The sequence below is a fragment of the Arachis stenosperma genome, chromosome 1 (genome assembly GCF_014773155.1).
Source record: "Arachis stenosperma cultivar V10309 chromosome 1, arast.V10309.gnm1.PFL2, whole genome shotgun sequence".
NCBI lineage: Eukaryota > Viridiplantae > Streptophyta > Magnoliopsida > Fabales > Fabaceae > Arachis > Arachis stenosperma.
In genome coordinates, this window is record NC_080377.1 from 4,905,573 (window position 1) to 4,930,159 (window position 24,587).

At 32.0% G+C, this 24,587-nt stretch overlaps 2 protein-coding genes and 1 long non-coding RNA gene across 3 annotated transcripts; 2 read left to right on the top strand and 1 right to left on the bottom strand.

The window, feature by feature from the left end:
* Positions 1-1,192: 1,192 nt before the first annotated feature.
* LOC130973991 (probable inactive leucine-rich repeat receptor-like protein kinase At3g03770) lies at positions 1,193-8,487 on the bottom strand. The gene is made up of 4 exons (XM_057898693.1): positions 8,456-8,487; positions 7,912-7,957; positions 7,183-7,334; positions 1,193-1,691 (listed from the first exon to the last, which is right to left on the bottom strand). The coding sequence occupies exons 1-4, from the start codon at positions 8,485-8,487 to the stop codon at positions 1,193-1,195; spliced, it is 729 nt and encodes a 242-aa protein (XP_057754676.1).
* Positions 8,488-10,050: 1,563 nt separating this feature from the next.
* LOC130973998 (uncharacterized) lies at positions 10,051-10,896 on the top strand. The gene has a single exon (XM_057898703.1). The coding sequence runs from the start codon at positions 10,051-10,053 to the stop codon at positions 10,894-10,896; it is 846 nt and encodes a 281-aa protein (XP_057754686.1).
* Positions 10,897-19,667: 8,771 nt separating this feature from the next.
* LOC130957840 (uncharacterized) lies at positions 19,668-23,101 on the top strand. The gene is made up of 4 exons (XR_009077290.1): positions 19,668-20,227; positions 20,308-20,431; positions 20,512-20,657; positions 22,619-23,101. It is a non-coding gene; the product is annotated as an uncharacterized LOC130957840 (long non-coding RNA).
* Positions 23,102-24,587: the final 1,486 nt, after the last annotated feature.

The following is a 24,587-nucleotide window of genomic DNA, read 5'->3' on the forward strand; positions in this document are numbered from 1 at the left end:
CCGATATTTTTAGTGCACTTAAAATTCTTCTAATTAAATATATTAGATAAGATAAAGTTGCATACCAATCCATAGGATTGAATATGATAATTTCAATTCGATTTGCATTCAACTAATCAAAGTAAATTTATAGATATTATTCGATTTATATTTATTCTTAAATTTAGAAAGTTGTTAAATGCAAACTTTAAATCAGAAGTAATAATAATGTTAGTCATATTAATTTCTTTATGAGTGTTGAATACTATCCATCTTTATCTTTATAATTAAGGATACCTAACATTTAAGTAAATTTTTAAATTTCAATCTAATCATAATATTAAATTATTTATTGTTTTGTACGACTGTTGAGGTTATCCAGATTCTAGAGTGTATTGGAAGTTAGTAGAGTATTAGTGAATTATAGTAGTTATTGTTTGTTTACAAAAATAAAGATAAGATATTAAAATATAAATATAAAAGGTGAGTTTTATGGTGTTTTTATTATGGTGTTTAAATTGTCTAACTTCCTTTTTAAAGTAAAAAATAAAATGTTTAAAATAAAAAATAAATCATATAATATTTATTAAATATTATTTATTTACTTTTTTTAATAATTTAGGTAAAAAATGATAAACACCATAGCATTCATCAATATAAAAATATAAAATTGTATATGTTAAATAGATAAAATATAAACAAAAATATTATATTATAAGATATTAAATTAGTATATTTTATATTTTTTTATAAATTTTTTTTAATAAGATACAAAGCTACTGAATGAAAAAACAACTTATTTATTATTTATTATTTATTATTATTATTATTAAATTTTTATAATTATATTTTTTATTATTTTATTTTTTATTCTAAATTTTGTATGAAGGAAAAAATAAGGTAAATCAGATTTTTTATTATTTGTTCTATCTTATATTCGATTTATCACTAAACAAAATATAAAAATATTAATTTTTTATTTTTTTTTTGTGTCATCTTTTCAATATCTTGTTCTATTTTCAAAATCAAACACAATCTTAAAATATTTTAGATATTAATCATCATTTCTTTCATTTGTATATGTTGGTACAAAAAGATGGATTTTTTCGATTATCAGTAGTTTCGACCATAAAAATAGTGTTTACAAAAATAGAGATAGGCAAGTTAAAGTCAAATAAAGATGGTACAAAGAGCGTCGGTGTCGAAAAGATAGTTATTTCTTTTCTTTAATCATCAAGGCTTGCTGTTGGACCTTCAAGCTGTGACTTCCACTGAGCGAATTGTTCTTCATACTAAGCACAGCCAAGCCTTGAAGAGTCCCTATTTCGCTTGGAATAACGCCTTCTAAAAGGTTGTTATCAAGAACCAGTGATTGAAGGTTCTTGAGAAGTGAAATCTGTGACGGAACAACACCAGTGAAATGGTTTGAACTTATGTTGAGTATTTCAAGAGAAGATAACTGAGAAATGGTTTGAGGGATTGGACCCCAGAGACCAAGAGAAACGAGAGTGAGGACTTTTAAGCTTGAGAGTGGGGCGAGTGTGGCGAATAGTGTTTGTGATGAGAAGTTCTGTGGCAATGCGTTGGGACTGAAACCGTTGCCAACAACATGCAGCTGTGTGAGATTTTCTTCATAGCAAACGAGTGTGAAGTGTGGGGTTGGTTCAATGTTGCAGAAGTCTGTGTTGGTGTTGAGGGTAGCCGAGAAGGTTCTGGAAGTTTTGAAGTGTTTGGGTCTGAGAAAATTGTAACTGCTCTGAGAGATGGAAGGTGGTGGAAAAGAACAGGATCAAAATGAGTAGTGGAATTAGGTGTGAGTGGGAATTGGAATTGGAAACTGGTTTTGCCATCTTCAGCAGAAAAACTGTGTAGCTATTTTCTGTTTCACTATAGTTTCTCTTTCTGATCTTCCATGGGCATGATACCAAGTTGTGTCCGACTGTTATCCCTTATCATGAACAATGAAGGGAAACCCCAAAAGACATTATTTTTCTTGTTAAGGTTCACCTTAATCTTCTATATTTAAGTGTGAATTGGATTGATTAAACACTAAAGCTGTTCGTCATATTCTCTCATGTTGGCAGCACACTTTAAAATAGTTTAAAGATTTTAACTGTACCAATTATATCTTTAATATCGACAAACGACTAAATTTTTATAGGGATTTTGAGATTCACTATTTTTATTCTTTAGTTTTTTAGATTAAAAATTTTTTATATTGGTCTTCATGATCCAGTTTTAAGTAATATATATAGATTTCTGTATCTTTTTCAATGTTGAGTCAACAAATAAAATGTTGAACTAACTCTGATTTATTATATTAGTAATTAGACACATAATTAAATAACATATTTTTATTTTAGCTCTTAAAAAAGACAAAAATAAAATAATTTTGGAGAATAAAAAGAGATATAATAATTTATACATCATATAAATTTTTCTTTCTCTTCTTATTTTGGCCGTGTTTAAGTACCAAAATAAAATAACGCCATTTAATTATGTATCCAGTATAATAAATTAGAGTCAATTCATCACTTAGTTTATACTAAAAAAAATATAATAGTATCCAAAACTAAATCTCTGAGACCAATATAAATAATTTTAAATTTAAAAGACTAAAATAATAAAAACAGTGAATCTGAACAAACATTTTAAAAATTTAGTCACATAAATACACTATATTAATTTCTCAGTTCCTTTTTTATTAAATGACTTATTTCACTATTAAAACTAACGTGATATATTTTTATTAATTTCAGAAATATAATATACACAATTAAAATTTGTCAATTTCAAAGACTAAATTTAACTCATTTTAATAATAATATATTTTAGATTTAAGTTTATTTTTTGTTTTTCATGTTTATGATTTTTTAAAAATATTTTTAATATTTAATTTCATTTAATTTTATCTTTTAACGTTTTCGATTCATTCAATTTTATCCTTAACATTTTTTATTTGTGTCAAAACTACCTTAAAAGTTTTTAATTTTATTCTTAATATTTTACATAGAATTTTTGCATTTAAGAAAAAATGTTTAAAACAAAAATAAAAAAATTAAACGTTAGAAATATTTTTAAAAAAAATTATAAATATTAAGAATAAAAAAACATATTTTACTCTAAATTTTAATGTTAAAATAATTTCTATAGATAATGTCGGCTAAATTAGTTTATTGACGAGTCCAATTACTCGTTTATTAGAAAAAATAGACTTGTATTTATTACTGATATGGACTATTTTAATTCATTAAAATTTAGATCAACATAATTCAATGTATACTAAAATGAATATGAATATGAAGACCATTTTTTCCTCTACTCAAGCAGTTAGCCCAATTAGTATTGTAAGGTATTGTTTAAGCTTTTTCTATTGGTTTGGCAGTTACTAAATTTCTTCATTACAGGTCATTCAAGTTCCCAACATTTAATGTATATTCTATTCAGCATTAAAATATGTACTTTTTTGTTGTGTATCTCACTGAAGCTTGGGATGCTGTGGCCTGGCATCCATTACTATGTTATCACTTATCAGTGTTATCTCTTATGTGTTCCTCCCTCTCTATTTGTTTTCCTCCCATGTCACAACGAAGTGGTCCATCATCCTTAGGCTTAATTTTAATTTTATTTTAAAAGAATGTTATACACATAATTTTGTATGATCAATTTTTTATATTAAAATAATTAATAAGGAATAAAAAATTCTATTTTATATAATAAAAAATATTTATCCTTGATAATATACTAAAAAGTGATGTAAGTATAATTTCTTTTTATTTTTTATATTAATGTGAAAACATTCTTAACGGGATCATACTTAAATTTAGAACCATGCATATTTATGCATTGACGGATTAATGTTTGTAGAAATGTAAAGTATCTTTTGTTATAGGATTTTTTTAAGATGTTCTATATACACCAATTTTTGTATCGATTATATATATTAATCTAATTTTTATTTAAGCAAAAAAAATTATAAAATCTAAAACCAAAAGCTGACATTTTATAAAGATCAAATACTTATATAAAAATATTTTTTTCCCTTTTATTGCAACGAATTAAAACATGTATATTCCATTGGGCTTGTGAATTGTGATTGAGCAAAAATGCACATCCTCCTTTAACTATTTTTTTTTATGATTCTATTCTTGTGCTGGAAGATCAAACCAACGGAAATTTTTCTTAAATAAATTTAAAAAAAAATCAAAATTTTCCTTAACAAATAAACACAATACACAATATCAAAATCAAATTTTTCTATGGGGTCGGAGGAGGGAAAATCGGGTACGCCAAATTTTGGTAGATCCAATTATTCTTTTCAAAAATTATTTTTGATATTAGTTCTTAATATATATTTATATTAGAGATTTTTTAAAAAATAAATAAATAAATTTTAAACATATAGACACGCGTATGAGACTTTATATTTTTTTCTATTACATATCTTGTTCTTAGAGAGAACTGACAAATGCAAAGTATTACGTATCTAACCGTGATATATTCTTAAAATGTTGATGCTATTATTTCATCCATACTGAAGATGAGATATGCTAAAAAAGAATCCGTCTATAAAGAGAACGAGATATTTGTTTAAAGAAGTTGTTATCTGTGTACACATGATATGCACGGGACGAGTTTTTAACTATATAAGGAGTTCATTTATGTCATTTTAACACCAATCTCATTTTAGTTCTCTTCCCGTATTCTTTGAAAATATCAGTAGCGAGTATCTTGTTGTGAGTGTTTATGTAAATAGTTGTATAAGAGATAATGATAAAGAAATGTATTTGATTCTTCTGACTTTGTGTTGTTTTGAACCCTTCAAGTGAATACTCTTAAGGCTCTGAAAAATTTGATATTAATAAAGATGGGGTTCAAGATCAGAGAGAAGTTAGGAGAATCAAGTATAGGTTCCTCGTTGCGTTGGCAAACCGAGGCTTAATTCAAGCATTTTTGAATTGTAAGCAATAAACACGTGCGTGTGATGTTCGAGATTCATGGAAGATCAGGGTGTTGTCAAATAAAAACCCATGAGATACACTGCATATTCAAACCTAGTTTCCTCTGAGATATGGTATCAGCTGGATGTCAGAAAGTGTCATCGTGTGGCTATTCCGCCTAGAATAAATCACACTCGGCTACAAACAGACTGGACTTTAGTTTTTAACAAAACCAACATTAACAAAAAAATCTAACTAATTCAAGTCAGTTACAACAAAATTATTAATTAAGATAAACCTAACTGACATAATAGATTAATAGAATCCACAATAATAAAATCCAAAAGAAAATTATTATACTAACTACCTAAATAACTACTTGTAACAGATATAATTTATATACTGTACTACATTTATTATTATTTAACCTAAACTAAGAAAATGAATTTAACAAAAATAAAATTGAGATATTAAATTAATTTGGTTATCAACCTCACAATTGAGCACTCTCGCAATTTGGGTGGACGCATCAATCGATTGATGTCACATAATGTACTTGTGTCATTTACATAATAAAAAAAAAAAAAATTATTATACTAACTACCTAAATACTACTTACCTAACAGATATCATTTTACTGTACTACATTTTATTATTTAACCTAAACTAAGAAAATGAATTTAACAAAAATAAAATTGAGATATTAAATTAATTTGGTTATCAACCTCATAATTGAGCACTCTCGCAATTTGGGTGGACGCATCAATTATATATATATATATATACTACATTATGAACGTATTTCGTCCTCAATAGAAATAAAATACGTTCAAATTGTAATACGTATCTTATTCCGTCTGCGATTTTGATGTGTCGTTATTGTATTTTTATTTATCTCGTTTACACAACTGACAAGATAAACATATAGTAAAATTGTCCTCTTTGAGGATAAAAAAATAATAAACTTATAGAAATAAATAACTAAACAAATTTTTTAAGTAAAATAAAACTCTATTTTTACATTAAAAGTTATGTTTAAATTAGGATAAATTACGTAAATAAACTTACTAAATATAAAAACTATTAGATTGTCTTAAATGAAAAAGGACAATATTTTTATCCTCTTATTTTTTATATAAATCATGGGCCTACTACTAATTTAAAAAAAAAATATAGAACCTTGATGATTATAATGATTCATGCATTTATATTCTGAAGTGCCTAAATTGTCATGGTCAGCATAAATTGTGATCTTAAGTTAGGTTTTATAGCAAAAAGCGTAAAACATGAATAACTCCCATGATTTATGAAGCAAAAGACGAAAAATAAAGGAATTCTCATTATTTATATATATCTACTACAAAACATATTAAATACTAATGATTTATGCTATATATGGTTAAAACAATAAGAAAGCCAAGGATTCATGGTTACATACTACATAGAGAACAACACATCAGCATAAATAATTCGAGACAGGATGAAAGTGTTGTAGAGTTAAGAAATGAGTGATAGGGATGATAGTTTTCTAGCATTCATACATTCTAAAAGAGAGATTAAAGAGAATAGCGAGGTTAGGCTAAGGATTCGATGGTCCCATAACGTTTGGACCATTAAATGGTTTCATAATAAAACATGTTTTTTAAGTTTTTTTAATTTAATAACGGTTAAATAATCATTTTCTAATTTTAATTACAAATTAACTTCATATATTTTATTTAATTATAAAAACTATTTTTTATTTTATAAATTATTATTTTATCATGCATCTATTATGTTTATTAACAATCAGAATAAAAAACAATAACGAATTAGATCTTCCATTGATTGTAATAAACTTTTTGGTCATTCCAATCGATTAAAAGTTTATATTTGATCCATGACGTTCGTTCAGGCTGTGAAATCGTGTTTCTTTAAAAATCAATCGATTGGATTATCAAAACAATCGATTGAATTTCAGGTTTCCCATAACTCAATCGATTGGACTACAGGTTATCACAAAACAATCGGTTGAAAATTGCAAGACAGCATGGCTTTTGCAAAAATCAATCGATTAGTCATATTACCCAATTCTCAGAGGCACACGATCCGTTATTTCCTCATTTTATAGCTCTAATAACGTTACTTTCATGTTGTGCTCTGCATTCTGAGCCTCCAATATATCGAACATCTGTTTCACAGCTCAAGAGATGACACCAGCATCACTCGGTAATTTGCCATTCTGCACGATGAAGAGCACAGAAGGATAATTGGATTTCAATACAAAACATTTGAGCAGACATAAAAAGCAGTTAAAACAGGAGAATATTGAATATCTCCTGCACCGCCGATATCCTCTGCACCACCGGTATTTCCAGTTGGGGGTGTTTGATATGAATTTCTCAAAAAGGAGGAATATTTCCAGTAACGAATTCCCTGTACCAGCCAATACATGATTTTAAAAAAGGGTAAGTCAAGAGACATTATAACTACCCCGGCATCGAGTCATAAGCCTGCACCACTCTCTCATGATACATAAAGAGATTGATAAACGATTCTAATTGTGGGATTGAAGGATTGGTGATAGATTATTCACCAATTTATAATGTTAATATTAAAGAAAGGATAAGATTAGAGTATCTAAATCAAAATAAAGTCTTAAATATTGAAGATAGAATTTTTTAAAGTTAAGATAGATGAATAATAAGATAATAATTTATAAAAACGATAAGAAAATTGAAAACGGCGTAGTACACAATTCATTCGATTAGGTAACACAACCAATCGATTGAATTGGGCAAATCCATATTGCTTTGATGACTTCAATCGATTGGGTAACACAACCAATCGATTGAATTGTGAGACCTCAAGTTGCTTTGGAGCATTCAATCGATTGGGTAGTATAAGAAATCGATTGAATTTTAAAAAACCAACATTTTAGTCATCGTTCAATCGATTGATTTTTACGAAAATCATGCTGCCTTGTAGTCCAATCGATTGAATTATGGGAAACCTGAAATTCAATCGATTGATTTTCAAATAAACACGATTTTACAGCCCTGAACGAATATCACGAATCAAATATAAACTTTTAATCGATTGGAATGGCCAAAAAATTTATTACGATCAATGAAAGATCTAATTCGTTATTATTTTTTATTTTGATTGTTAATAAACATAATAGATGAATAATAAAATAATAATTTATAAAATAAAAAATAGTTTTTATAATTAAATAAAATATATGGGGTTAATTTATAATTAAAATTAGAAAAGAACTATTTAGCAGTTGTTAAAAAAACTTAAAAACCATATTTTGTTATGGGACCATTTAATGGTCCAAACGTTCTGGAACTATCGAATCCAGTGCCGGGAGGCTATTACTTTTACTAGTAACAAGAAATCATCTGGTGTATTTATAAGGCTACCCACAACATTTGCATAGTTACATAACAATAGTTTATCAAAGTTGGAAAAAAGAGAGTTGGTCAGTTATTATATAGGATTCCAATTACAGTTGGTCAAAGATATGAAAAGTTAGATTCGTTTTGAATTACAGAGCGACGATGACTTGCAAGTAATATTTCATTGTCGTAGAATCTTTTCGATGATCCGTACGACAGAATTGTATGCAAAGTTTGAAGATGTGGTTGGAAGTTCTAGAGGATCATCTCCAAATTCTCATTTTGTGGGCACAATCAGAGCGTCTAGCTTTACTCCCGTCGGTTTAGCCGTTGCAGCTTTAGCAATCTCTCCTACTTTTACTGTAAATTTGAATCGTGAAGTGAAACATGGATGTAACATGGGAGATAATCGCATGTTTGGTGAGTTTACTCTTGCAATAACATCACCTATTGGGAGCTCGGGACCCATCGATTCTAGCAAGGTACATCCAAGAGAAGAAGCTCATAGTGAGGACGATGACGATGCCGAACCTCCTACAATTGGTGTTGATAGTGACGAAAACATGGGAACTATTCTAGTTTGATCTACTATCCGTCCGTCTGAGGGTTCAGCCACACAACAATTCCCTCCTCACTTGTCAATCCTCAATCTTGAGACTATGGCTGAGCAAAAATTTTTAGATTTGGGCTATAGGACTAAACAACCTCAATCGTCTCGAACTCCTGAACCGAATAAATTTAAAGTCGGACAACAAGTATGTTTATTTATTCTTTTTAATTTAAAAATAATACTAGTACTCTGAAAAAATTCAAAAAAGCAAAAGGCATGGTGTGAAATTTACCGATAGAGAACTGCTTAGTATTTTTATCTAGTCTTCGAGTACGTTGGCAGAGATTAAGCTCAGCATATTACGGAAGCTCGGTGTGTGTGGGACAAAGTGGATAAAAAAATTGTTTTACAAGATTCTCATTGCCGTTGTGTCAGATGGTGTGAGATATGAGACCTTTGTGATAGGGTCCGATGAAGATCTGCATGTTTTGTTTCACTGCAGGCATAGTTTTTCGGTAATGAGAATACCGGAGCTGCTTGCGAAGTTGGAAGATGGTGTCGACAGCTCCGGGGTATCGGCATCGAATCCTCAGTCGATGACAGTGGGTGGTGTCTCGACATCGATGCCTGTGGTAGCAGCGGTAGTTCTAATTCCTGATACTTAATATGTTGCGACTGTTCATGCTGGTGTGCCTTCTGTTGTGCCTAATTTTGAATTTGAGGCCGGACCGGATCGAGTTTAGAATGCGATACGAGACGATGATTCGGATGACGAGTTGGTCGCAATTGGTGGGGACAGTGATGATGATATTCTGAGCAGTACACCTACACCCCATGGAGGTTCCGGTTCTGGCACACAATAGTATCCTCCGCACCTGTCATCGTTGAACTTGGAAGCCATCGGCCAACACCAAAATGTAGAGGCAACCTTCGTGGGCCAGGGTATGCATGATGCGAATCCTTTGACTGAATTTTAGATTGGCCAATCGTTCTAGAGTAAGGAAGAAGTTGTGCTGAGTGTAAAAGATTACAACATTTGGCGTGGAGTTGAGTACAAAGTTATGCAGTCGGACCATCTAAAATACCAAGGGATATATGCAAGGAGTTTGGTAACGGGTGCAAGTGGTTGATTCGTATCACGCTGCGAAAACAGAAGAGGACATGGGAAGTTAGGAGGTACAACGGACCACACACGTGTATGGCCACATCGATATCGAGCGACCACAAACAGCTTGATTATCATGTCATATGTGCGAGGATCTTTCCATTGGTTAGAGTTGATGCGTTGATTACGATTAAGGTGCTGCAAAAGGCAATAGATACAACATATGGTTTCAGGCCTAGTTATAGAAAGGTGTGGTTGGCGAAGCAAAAGACAGTAGCACAGATCTATGGCGACTGGGAGGAGTCCTATGGTGATCTGTCCCGCTGGATCCTTGGGGTCACATCCACCATGGACGGTTCTGTTGCTCTGTTGAAGACCTCCCTGGTTAGAGTGGGTGATCAGGTTGATGAATCTAGAGTCTACTTTCATCGCATGTTCTGGACATTCCCTCCATGTATTGAGGCATTCCGATACTGTAAGCCGCTTGTCAGTATTAACGGAACACACCTATATGGCAAGTATGGAGGGACGTTGTTGTTGGCGATTGCTCAAGATAGAAATTCGAATATATTGTCTATTGCGTTTGCACTTGTGGAGGGGGAAAATGCAGAGTCTTGGGCATACTTTCTATCTAACCTTCGAAGACATGTTACTCCACAGGAAGGTATTCTCGTGATTTCTGATAGACACAACGGCATCAAGACTGCACTGGAGGTACCAGATTGTGATTGGCGACCTCCCCATGCTTATCGGGCATTCTGTATTCGGCATGTTGCTGCAAATTTCGCACTTACCTTCAAGGGGCAGGATGCAAGGCGGTGGCTGGTAAATGCTGCTTATGCGAAGACGGAAGCAGAATTTGACTATTGGTTTGATATAATGAGAACAGAGAACCCAATCATGTGTGATTGGGCAAACAGGATGGAGTATGAGAGGTGAACATAGCACAAGGATAGGAGGAGACAATATGGTCACATAACGACTAACATATCTGAGTGCGTGAACTCTGTTTTGAAGGGCACAAGAAATCTACCGGTGACGTCCTTGGTGAAGTCAACGTAACCTATCTACGTCCAGCGGTTTATGCACGTGTCCCAATACACATAAACCGTTACTGTCGGTAGCGGTTTCTGGCCAAGCATCAATAAATAAAAACTGCGATAGCCTCTAGCGATTTCTGTGTGTCCCCCATTTGCATCTAATCCGCGGCTGGCTATAGCAGATTATGTGTTTTTCGTAAACTGCTACTATCAGTAGCGGTTTCTATAGATATATAAAACAATGTATCTGCGTCTTCATGTTTAAAAGAATGCAATTGCATAAATTTAAAAGGCAAAAAATTTATTTATGTAAATTTCCCTTTAAAATATAAAAATAAATAATTATTAAATATTCAAAATTTACCATAAAAAATAAACCAGACCAAATTTAAATACCAAATTATAGATACCATAAAATTCATCTTTTAAATATATATATATATATATATATATATATATATGGTGACTACAAAGAAGTTTACCAATTAATTGTGGACATCTGGCTTTTTTTTTTTCAAAGCGTATCACTAAAAGTGTTGCTTAAAGAGAAAGTGTTACCCTTAATCGTTAACTTGGCTCTGATACCAAATTTTTAACTTTGAATAAAAATAATTTGTAAATTCTATAGTATTGACCATTTCTACTACTTTGATGTATATTTATAACTTTTTAATCTTGTTTTAGTTTATAATATTCTTTTTTGCATGGATTACTGTATATAAAATCTTTTATCTGTTTGTCTTTTTCTTTAATATAATTTCTCAAATCCTCAATAACTTATTTTATTTCTACACTTTCTCTTGTTTCTAAATATCTGTTTAATTTTTCAATTTTATTCTCCATTTTTTCTTTCAGCAGCTTTAATTCTTTTAAGTCATAATATGGTTTTCCAGGCATTTATAAATTTTTTAAGTTTAATTCCAACTTGTTTATATTTATTCTTATTTCTATCCTTTTTATTATAAGATCATCAATTTCAATCTGAAGATTATTTAATTCCCTTTTATACTCCTTTATTTTACTTTTTAATTTTCTCGTCCTATTTCTTTTTATTTTATTTTCTGGTTTTTCAATCTTTTTATGCTTCATTATTTAAAATTTCCGCAAACTCTATCATCGATTCATCACTATTTTCTAGAGATTCTATTAATTTTTCTAGCTATTCAAATTCTCTTTTCAACTTGTCATAGATTATTTTTAGGGTTTCAAATGCTCTTTGATTTATTTCAGAAAACTGTAAATAATTCAAACGATTTTCTCTTTCAAAGAGCTCTTGTTTCTTGTCTTGATAAGTTACATATATTTCTTCTTTATTTATTGTCATAGTTTAGTGTTTAGGGTCTCATTTAATTTTTCGACCTTTTTTGTTAGTTCTTTTATTTCAGAACTTTCTTCTTTAATTTTTAACTTAGATAAACTTAAAGGGCTATTAGTTTTAGATTCTCTTATTTGAAAATTCGATGAAACTAATTTTCCTGATGGTTCTTTTAGTAATAGAACTGGGTTTTCAATAGCTTTATATTTTGGTATTTCTGTTTTTACAATTTTCTGAAATAATTCATTAACATAAATCCTTTCTCTGTTTTTAAATATTATACTATGATGGCTATTTGTTAAAGCATAATTTATTGCATATGTAATTGAAAATGGTTCATCATCTTGTTCCATTAGATTTTTTCTGTGAAATTTATAAGCTAAACTTATAGATCTTCCAAGATTTTCAGTTAATAAAGGTATAGCGTATCCAAGATGGGCATTGAATTTAACATTTACGTTTGCCAAGTTTCCATGAACAATTCCAATTATTTGATCTATTGGGTCATCAGTAATTCTTTTGTCACAGATTGCTAAATTTATTGGTGAATTAATTCCTTTCATATATGTAGATTTGATTAAGACTTGTATAGTACTAATATGAATCCATCCAATTTTACATCTTTTTTGTTGATCCTTAATTTTCTCAATCTGTTTACTCAATTCTTCATCATTTATCAAAGCTATTTCGAGTTCCCCATTTGCAGATTTTATCTTTATAGGGGCTTCAAGTTGAATTTTTCCATAGTATATTATATTTTTTCTATTAAAAACTTCTTTTAAAAGATTTTGTTTATTAAAATTTTCATTTGATTTGAGGTTTAATTCTGTTTTTAGAACAGCCTGTTTTTCATTATCTAATAAAGCAGATAATCTATAATAATCAGATTCTTCCGTTAATTCTAAGCTTTCTAAATAATTCATAACTTAAGAGATTAGGATAAAGGCGTACCTTTCTGGAGAAAAACTTCCTTTATTTAGTATATTTTACATAAGATGTTTTTATCTCCAGAGGGGAGATTATAGATATTAACTCCAGAGGGGAGTTTAAAACTATTTTTTCCTAAGGGAATTCTTTTTTCAGACTACAGAATCGCCTCGGCAGCTTCCTCCTTGCTCTCCTAGCATATGAGTACTCTTAGCCTCCTGCTTTCTATTTTCTGATGCCTTCTACAATTGTCTAAGCAACCTATTTATAATGGTTGGGTCTGATGGACAATTCCTATCCTTACCCTTCTTATGACGTCATTGCTTACGTCATTGTTTATTATCTTGCACCAGCTACATTGTTGGTGCTTTATGACCTAAGCGCTTATGTCACTATGCAATAATGTTGAGAGATGTTTCAGATGTGCTGTCCTCCTCTTTCATTATGTGACCTTCAGATGCGTTGTCTTCTTCCTTTATCATGTGGGTTGATTCCGTTTCATTATTGCTTTCTTCAGATAACTCTGAGACACATAGCTGGCACTTGTGGTCTTCTCTGTCTTTTATCAAATAGTAGAGATTCCTCTTTATCCCTTCGGGGAGCTTTTCTAAGAGTCCAGATAAGTTGTAGAATGCTGATTCAAATTCCACTAAGAGTCTCATCTCTCTTTCTTCAATTTCATTCCTTTTACTGGACACAAGCAAAGTATTTCTGCTTTTATAATTGATTCTTGTGTGAGATTCCCTTGTTATCTTTTGAGTTCTTTCGAAGACCCTTGCTAGTGTGCTGGCTAGTCTTCCTTCATGACTGTAGATTGTTAAATCTTGAATTTGATCAATTGGTTGAAAATTTCCTGGGAAGACGGACATGAAGATTACTTGATGTGCTGGAACCAAGCATTCTTCTTCTTCATTAAAAATAGGTTGACTATTCGTAAATTTTAGGGATATATCCCTTGGATTTACGTTGTCAATCATATTTTTAAATCTCTTTACTACATCAATGAATCCTGCAGGAAACTCACTAATAATTTTCAAATCATTAAAAATTAAAATTGTATCAATTAATCCATACTGGAAAAACTGATAGGTGTCAGATGGGAAAGCATCTGGAAATATAACCAGCTTTGTTAGCTGTTCTTTAGCAATAGGATAATATCCCAAGATTGCCCTTTTTTCTTCAGTCCAATTCAGGACTATGTTAAGGGTTTCTCTGAGATTTGATCTACAAACCCTTTTCTTTTCCTTGATTTCAGCTCTTGTAGGAATGTTTCTTATTATTCCTGTTCTCTGGGTTTGAATTGGAGCTTTATCTGCTCTTTTTAGGGTTTGCTCTGGATGAAGAGCTTCATATTCCCTGAAAGATTCCTTTGCTTCTTCCAGTGTTAAAAATTCTCCTTTATGAATTATCCTTGATTGATGTGTAAATGGTGCTGCTTTTTCCCAGGCATCATATACTCCTTTCATAGGGCCATTATAAATTACATAATATTTTTTATCTTGGGTGGATTTTTTGATAATTTCAGCAATTGTTTTATTTTCTGGAATTTTTTCTTCACCTGATTTGTCCACCATGCTTAGCTGGCTGAACTCTGATGGTTTTGGTTGTTGTGTTGACTTCATTGCTTCGATGGCCTTCTTGAGGGATTGGATCTGTGTCCTTATTTATTGACAATGCTTGCATTTTTCGAGTTCTTGTTCGTATTTCTGAATTTCTTGATCTAATGCGTTGTAGACGAACTCCATTCTCTTGTTAATGTATCTGCAATAACATTTTTGTCACCCTTAATATATTCAATTTTTATTGGATATTGTAACAAAAATAATTGCCATCTTACTAATCGTCCATGATTATAATCAACTTTTAAATTATATCGTATGAAACCTGTTAGGTAACTTGAATCTGTCCTTAATGTAAAATCTCTGGGTAGTAAATCAATTTTTCATTTCTTAAGAGATTTAATTGCTGCTAGAGTTTCCTTTTCATGAGTGGTATATCTCTGTTCTGTTGGAGTAAAAGTCCCTGAAATATACTTGCAAAGTAATTCCTTTGGGGAATATTTAGAATCTAATGATTCTTTTTCTTGTTCCAAACTTTTTATAGCTTTCTTAACTTTTAGACATCCTGACCAGGTTATGTCTGAAGCATCTGTTTCTACTATTAAGTAGTCATTTTCTTCTGGAATATAAAGTTCTGGAAGTTTTTCACAAAGTTCTTTAATTCTTTGAATTTGCATACTATCTTTTTCATCCCATTTCTATTCTTTTTTAGTACTTAGTTTTGGAAATAAGCTTTTAGTGTATTCTGTTATATTTTTTAAAAATCCTTGATCGGAAATATAATTTATACACCCTAAAAATCTTTGTAATTGTTTTCTATCTTCTATTTTATTAGGAAATAAATTTACCTTTTCTAGAACATTTGGTTGAAGTTTTAGCTTACCTTGAGTAGATAGAATTAATCCAAGAAACTCTATTTCTTGTTTTGCTATTCTTGCTTTCTTTTTGCTAAGAACTAATCCTTTTTCTTTACATCTTTCTAAAACTATTAATAATTTTTGAAGATGATCTTCTTTATCCTGTTTTGTAAAAATTAGTATATCATCAATGTACACTAAAACAAATTCATTTAATTCTTTTAGATTTTCTTCCATAAATCTTTGATAAATACCTGGGGCTTTGGTGCACGAAATTGTGATCACTACTTTTCACAACTCAAATAATCCCTAGTAATGGCCCCAAAAACTTGGTGCTCAATACCATGGCATAAACACAACTTCGCACAACTAACCAGCAAGTGCACTGGGTCGTCCAAGTAATAAACCTTACGCGAGTAAGGGTCGATCCCACGGAGATTGTTGGTATGAAGCAAGCTATGGTCACCTTGTAAATCTTAGTCAAGCAGACTCAAATGGTTATAGATGAAATATGAATAAAACATAAAGATAAAGATAGAGATACTTATGTATATCATTGGTGAGAGCTTCAGATAAGCGTATGAAGATGCTTTGTCCCTTCCGTCTCTCTGCTTTCCTACTGTCTTCATCCAATCCTTCTTACTCCTTTCCATGGCAAGCTTATGCAAGGGTTTCACCGTTGTCAGTGGCTACCTCCCATCCTCTCAGTGGAAATGTTCAACGCACCCTGTCACGGCACGGCTATCCATCTGTCGGTTTTCAATCAGGCCGGAATAGAATCCAGTGATTCTTTTGCGTCTGTCACTAACGCCCCGCCCTCAGGAGTTTGAAGCACGTCACAGTCATTCAATCATTGAATCCTACTCAGAATACCACAGACAAGGTTTAGACCTTCCGGATTCTCTTGAATGCCGCCATCAGTTCTTGCCTATACCACAAAGACTCTGATCTCACGGAATGGCTGGCTCGGTTGTCAGGCGAGCGCTCGGTTGTCAGGCGATCAACCATGCATCGTGTATCAGGAATCCAAGAGATATTCACCCAATCTAAGGTAGAACGGAGGTGGTTGTCAGTCACACGTTCATAGGTGAGAATGATGATGAGTGTCACGGATCATCACATTCATCAAGTTGAAGAACAAGTGATATCTTGGAACAAGAACAAGCAGAATTGAATAGAAGAACAATAGTAATTGCATTAATACTCGAGGTACAGCAGAGCTCCACACCTTAATCTATGGTGTGTAGAAACTCCATCGTTGAAAATACATAAGAACAAGAGTGATCATTGGTTTCGGCCCCAGAGAGGGAACCAGAAGAACCAAGATGAAAATACAATAGTAAAAGGTCCTACTTATAGGGAACTAGTAGCTTAAGAATTACAAAGATGAGTAAATGACATAAAAATCCACTTCTGGGCCCACTTGGTGTGTGCTTGGGCTGAGCAATGAAGCATTTTTCGTGTAGAGACTCTTCTTGGAGTTAAACGCCAGCTTTTATGCCAGTTTGGGCGTTTAACTCCCATTTTGGTGCCAGTTCCGGCGTTTAACGCTGGGAATTCTGAAGGTGACTTTGAACGCCGGTTTGGGCCATCAAATCTTGGGCAAAGTATGGACCATTATATATTGCTGGAAAGCCCAGAATGTCTACTTTCCAACGCCGTTGAGAGCGCGCCAATTGGGCTTCTGTAGCTCCAGAAAATCCACTTCGAGCGCAGGGAGGTCAGAATCCAACAGCATCTGCAGTCCATTCCAGTCTCTGAATCAGATTTTTGCTCAGGTCCCTCAATTTCAGCCAGAAAATACCTGAAATCACAGAAAAACATACAAACTCATAGGAAAGTCCAGAAAAGTGAATTTTAACTAAAAACTAATAAAAATATACTAAAAACTCAACTAAATATACTAAAAACATACTAAAAACAATGCCAAAAAGCGTACAAATTATCCGCTCATCAGGCTTGTTTTAATCCGAATGGTAATACATTCCATTCATAGAGCAACACACTTGTTGATTCTTTTGTTGGGCAAGTAAAAGCAGTTAATTTCTTTGTTTCTTCGTCTAAACGAAGTTGCCAATATCCTGATTTTGCATCAAGAGATGAAAACCAAGTTGCTCCTTTGATTTTTTCTAAAATAGAATCTTTTCTTGGAAGTTTATGAGCATCACCAATAGTTGCTTCGTTCATCTTTTTATAGTTAATAACCATTCTTCGTTTTTCCCTTTTAATTTCATTATTGTTTTCGACATAAAAGGCTGGAGCCGCATGAGGACTTTTACTTAATCTTATAATTCCTTTTTCCAAAAGATCTCTACTTTCTAATGAGAACTCTTCTCTATCTCTTGCGGAATAAGGAATTCTATTTGGAACATTTATCTCTTTTGTAGGATCTTTTAATTTAATGCTTATTCATTCGTTATTTGTATTTTTAACATCTAAAGGATTTTCAGCACAAATTTCATCCAAAAGTTCTTCTATCTTAATTTCAAGATTATTTTTCGGAATATTTATCTGAAAGTATAAATTTAAATAACATGTCTCTAAGATAGAAAATATTTTAAATTTTAGAATCTTGTCTATAGTAGTAGTTGGTATTTTTATACGTTTTGATTTTTGATTTATTGAAGAATCGTGTGGAGCTTTTAAAACTATATATGTTAATTCTTGAATGAATGGATGATATAGCTTTAAAAAGTTATTTCCTATGATAAAATCCATTCCAGAATCTAACATATATATTGATGAAACAATGAACCTATAATTTTGAATAAAAATTTCAACCATCTCTGCTTTTTGGTCAATTTTATGTATTGATTTGTCAGCTATTCTAACTCTTAATGGTTTCTTTAATTTTTTCCAATCAAGTTTTATATTTGAACTAGCAAAGCATTGTGTTGCTCCAGAATCTATGAAAGCATTTATAAACTTTTCTGTTATTTTTATAGTAATAAATGTGGCATTATTACTCAGTCTCTGAGTCTGTTTCCGAGACATATTCAAAAATATAGTCTAAGTTATCATCAGATTCCTCTAATGGTTCCATGAAACAAGACTTAGCAATTTCTATTTGTTTAGTAAGATCCTTTTTATCCTTCTTTTTCGGGCATTCATTTGCATAGTGTCCTTCTTCTTGGCAATACCAACACTTACAATTTTCTTTTTTATTCGGGCAATAGTCATTTTTTTGTCTTTTATTTTTATCGTTATTTCTTTTTCTAAAATACCTCTTTTTTCTCCAATTTGGATAGTATTTTCTTTTTCTAAATTGATATTTTCTTTTTCTTTGAAAATTTTTATTAAGACCATATTTTTGGGATATCTCTTCATTATCCTGACAACAAATTCTAATTATATTCGCAAATCTTTTTTGAGTTGCTTCTTGCATACAACGTTCTTTTATTTCCTCTCTTATTGCAGAGGTTGCTCCTCCAAAATTATTTTCAATTGTCCCTCTATTTATTTCTCTTATAAATCTTCCCATTATAAATTCATTAGCAGGATATGGAAGTTTTGTTATATACATACTAAGATAATGATTGTAAGATCCCGAATTTTGAAAAAAAATTAATAAATTATTTATGATCCATTATATTTATTTAAGATAATATTTTTAGAAATTTCTATGTATAAAGGTTGAGTAAACTCTTATTTATTATTTAAAGTCCTTATAATTGAAAAATAATGAGTATTTCATGTCTTAATTTTAATATATAAATTTTAACCTTATTTTATAAATAAAAGAGAATTAATTTACTTATCTCTAATTTTCACTAAATTAATTTTTAACCGAAAATTATTTAAAAATTATTAATTAAAAGATATTTTTTTAAAAGATGTATACTTTATATTTAATTTATTTTTATTATTATCCTACTTTTTATTTATTTCATAAAATTACACTACTATCCCTATTGTTTACAAAAAAAAAATATCTAAATCTAATTTTCTATCCTAACCCTAACTAAACTACACTCACCTCACCCCACACCCACGGTTAGCCCACACAACCCACACTACCCAGCTCACCAACACTCAAAACAAAGGAAAAAAAAGAGAGAGAAATGAAAGAAAGGGATGAGAGGAGAGGGGAGCTACGGTAAGGGAGAAGGGGGAAGAGAGAGAGAGAGCGACGGAGAGCTGCACCCTACCGCCGATCCGCCACCGAACTTGCCGCCCAGTCATCGTCACGTCACTACCCAGCCACCATGGCATCGCTGCCTGCTGCTGCCGAACCTATTCCGCCGCCGAACCGATTATCGTGTTCTGCTGCACGCCGTCACGGAGGAAGACCAAAACCCAGGGAGAGGGCCGCGCGAGGAGAGGTCAGCGTCGCCGTTTCCTGAAGCTCGTGTCGCCGTCGAGCCCAGATGAGAGAGGAGAGACCGAGCCTGAACCCCGACGAGCTGGGAAGAACCAGCGCCGCCACTGTGCCATCATCGTGGACACCATCGCCGCCATTCGTGCCTCTGATTCGCGCCAGTGTGACTTCTGTCGCCGTTAGGCTGTTCGCTGACGTCACCGCCGCCATAACCGCCGTTGCTGGTGACCGCCAGTGGAACCCTGATGGTCTTGGTAAGCATTTCGTTCCGGAACCTTTGAAATCAATATTCTATTATGTTTGGCTAGAGATTCTGAGATCTTGGTTACCATAGGGTCGAGCTCCGAGGTTTGCATGTCGAATTTTTAGGTTGCCGTTGAACCACTGGAGTTTCTAGCCGTTGTCAAAGCTCCCGCCGAGTCAGTTTAGGATTGCGGCTGCTCAGTTCTGCTGTCACCGTAAGTGTCCTCTATTTCGAACCCTCATCGTTAGTTTTTCGTTATGGGTTTTAAGATTTTCGCGATATTAATGTTTTTAGGAATTAGAAATCGAGTTTGCATGTCACGATTGAGGCTGTTCTGCTATTGACAAAGTAAGCGGAGCTGAGGTTTTGGTTGCTGTTGATTCCGGGCTGAGAGAAAAGAGTTCAGTTGACACGTTTGGATTATGGTTTCGCTTACCGAGGTAGGGGTTTTTATAAAACTAATTTATTTTAAAGTGAAATTGTTATAAATTGATATGATGAGCGAAATGCTTTTCTGGTGATTATGTAAGTCCTATGCATTGTTTGGTTTATCTTAGATGAATATGGTTGTCTGCTTGACTGAGATAATGTCTAATTTTATTAAAATTGAGATTTCTGATTGGTTGGCTTGAAATGATTTTTGCTATTCAAAGTTCTGGTTTTGTTTATTGAAAACTGATTTGGTCTTGAATCTTTTGGAAAGGAGTTGAGGATTGGTTTGGTTGGGACCCGAAAGGGTGGCAAAGTCCAAGTTTTAAGGGAGATGCTGTCGAATTTTCATAAAAATCTAGATTCTATTTTAAAATGTGATTTAGAAAAAGATTTGGACTTGAGAGGTTCTACGAATTGGTTCTTGATTTATTAAGAAATTGGTATTTTGAGTTTAAAATGTTTAATAAAAGTTTATGTTTCCCGATTGATTTAAATATGAAGGGGCCTATGTTTTGAAGTTTGGTTAAAAAAGTACCTTTAGGTGAGTTTAGCAGAATTTGAAAGAAATTGAACTTGATTAATTAATTTCGTGTTGCTCTTAAAGTATTCTTTAAGTTCGACTTTAAGTTCGACTAAACAATTCTGAGCCTTTTGGGAGAGTTTCTGATTTAAGAATGAAAAGAAATTGGATTTTTTTTACTTAAATAATTTTGGTTTTGAAACTGGTTCAGAACTCTTGGCTTACATGCTTTGGTTTTGATTTTAAATCTTTACTTTAATTTATCTCAACTTAAGCAACTATGATTCCGAGAATTTCTGAAGAGTTTAAGAAATGAGGCAGGTTATTTTTCCCTAAAGTCTTGAGTCCTTGCCAAAGTTGTTGATTAATAACTCTTGATTTCAAAGTGATGGAGCGAATGATTTGAAAATGAGTGATTTTGAGTCTTTCAGAAGAGATTTTGAATCCGGCTTGGTTATGAAGTTGTTTGAAAGTTTTGAAAGGAAAATTTACTTGAGAAAAGTGGTTCTTGGCAAGATGTAAACTGAATACGTTTGTGATTTGAAAGTGGGCCAAGAATGATTTTTGAAATAAGATTTTGAGTCTGATTGACTGTGGATGTTATTGAGAATATGATGAGGCCTGGCAAGGATGGTGGTATAGTCCCGCTTGCTCAGTGCGTAAACCGTTATGCAGGGATGGTGGTTTTGTCCCGCTCACATATTGATAAATTATTTGGCAAAGACGGTGGTTTAAATCCCGCTTGCATGTTTCGAGCAAGGATGGTGGTTTAGTCCCGCTTGCTTGTGGAACCTACGGATAAGGATGGTGGTTGAATCCCGCTTATCCGAGTCGGGTCTGGCAACATAACCGACGCGTGAGCTCATGGCCAGTAGGACAGGCATGCATCATATGCATTTATATGACATTGTTTGGGTGTGCATATTATAATTGGTTTGCCTATGTGAATAGTTATGTTAATTGCTAATTGCTCTACTTGATATAACTGCTTGATTGTGTTTGAACCTTCTTACTTGTGTTTGTGGCTGAGAATTAGTTGGATTGTGATGAATTGGTTGTTGATTGAGCTGCTTGGGCCTAGGGCCATGGTTGATTATGAGATGGGCTGAATGCTGTGTTTGGTTGTGTTTTCGGTTTAGAAAAGTATGAAAAACCAAATTGGTTCAGTATAGACTTAATGAACCTATGTTTGGAACAGTTTGGTCATTCATGCTGTCTAGGGAAAAACTTTAAAAAAAAAGAGCTTTTGGATTTCCGAGAAATTAACAGATTTTCCTTTTAGAAAGGATTTCGGATTTTGAATATTAAATCTTTGGTTTTGAAAAGAAGCATAAGGCGGTTATTAATCACTATACATTAAAAACGGTTTTATTTTTGTATCTTATTATAGCAATTCTGTAACCCTATAGTGAGAACCCTTTCGAGGACGATGTTCTCACTCCCCTACAGGTTTTTTTCCTTTTCAGGATATGGACAACGGAGTTTCAGGAGAGTTATATTTATTTTCTGTTTATTCGACATTATTTTGTATTATCTTAGTTTTATGTTTCCCTCGCCTTTAATTTTGCAAGTCTTCACAAGAGGGATAGGATTTTGATTATGTAATGCTTGTAATATTAATAATATGTAGATATATGTATATGTATCTTTTGTAAGTATTATGGTTTGTTTTGTAAATGTGGTTGTATGTTATTAGATTAGAAGCCTCTTGAGCGGTTATACGGTTTAATTTTTTTTAAACAGGCTCATATTTTAGTATTAAATATTTTAAAAGTCATCGTAATACCCAAGCTATCAGAGTGGCGCAGCCGGAAGCGTGACATTTTGATAGTTAGGGTGTTACAATGATTTTTATCTTCTTCTTTTAATTTGTAATAATGTATTCTATATTCGCATATAAGATTCCACATTACATAGATCATATATCTGAATATTAGCTAAATGGTTTTTTGCCTCTTGATATTCTTTATTATAGACTTCTTGTTTATGATCTATAATATTTTTTCCAAAGAATTCTTTATATAGAATCATCATTATATATAATATCTTATCATAAGATGTTGCTTTTGTTGCTAAATCTTCTATTATTTGGTTTTCTATTGATGTCATATAATCTCTTATAGTTCCTTTAGTATGAAACCCTATGTAATTCCAAATATCTCTTCCAGACAATTCATTAAGCTTTGGATTAGTAAAAGCTTCTAATAAAAAGGAATTCAACCAATTTTCGAAAATTTCTTTTTCATTCTTTTTACAGTCTAAGTCAAGCATTCTTTCTCCTTCCATTTCCTGGATTTTAGGGACGTATTTTGATGGTATTTTTGTATATTTTGAATCTTTATTTATAAACCCTTTTTTAAAAGCATAATTATCAAAACCTGTTTCCCATTTAAATTGAGATTGATTATCCTTAGATGTTCCAGCTTCATTTTCTATATTTTCAGAATTTACTAATTCTTCTTCTATTTGAAATTCCTGTTCCATAATATTATTTTCTTGAGTCATTTTTAATTGTTTAAAAAGCATTGTAACTTCTTCTAATTTTTCTTCAATATTCATAATTTTAGTGGTGGTTTTACTTTTAAATCTGTTATGTTAATTATGTTTTGAAAATTTTCTTCCTTTGGATTTTCTTTTTCCTTATTTCTTTGAAATTTTATGGATGTTAATATTTCTTCAAGCATATCTACTATAGAATTTAATTGTGGGTTAAAAGTATAATATAGATGTGGGGAATCATTTTCATGGTAACACTTTTTAGAAATTCCGTGTGAAAAATAAGTTTTTTCAGGTTTTTGAAGCCCTTCAATAAAACTTATAGTAAAATAAAGATTTTGAGAAAAATCATTTTGTATTGATTTTAAGAATTCGGTGTCATTACAGTTAACATTAGTTAAAATCATTAATTTTTGTTCTATTAATTTTGATAACTTAATTATTTCTTCTCTTAAATCTTCTAATTTACTTTTTTCCATTAGCTGACGCTTTTCTTTGTGAAGAATTACGATTTTAAGTTAAAAGTGTGGCTTTAGCCACCACTAGTTACCATAGACATAGCCATCAGAGACTTGGCTATATATATATATATATTTGTTTGTTTGTGTTGGTCTGAAAGATAAAAATGAAAAGCAACAATCACCACATCATGCGAATAAGGTGATGGATGTATAATATCAAATTATTAATATAATAGAAGGATGTGAGATTCTGCATTCCCAAGGCAGATGAGATTAGACCAATTGAGGGATCACTGCATTATTAAATGTCTAATAAAGTAATAATATCATTGCATTATCTACTACTTGTATAATTGGCGTGGCTCATTAAGCCAGGTGTCGGTTTCAAGGTTCTGAAAATCGAACTGGTCATCGAACCGCTCTAGGCACTGGTTTACTGGTTTATAAGTTTAACCGGTTTG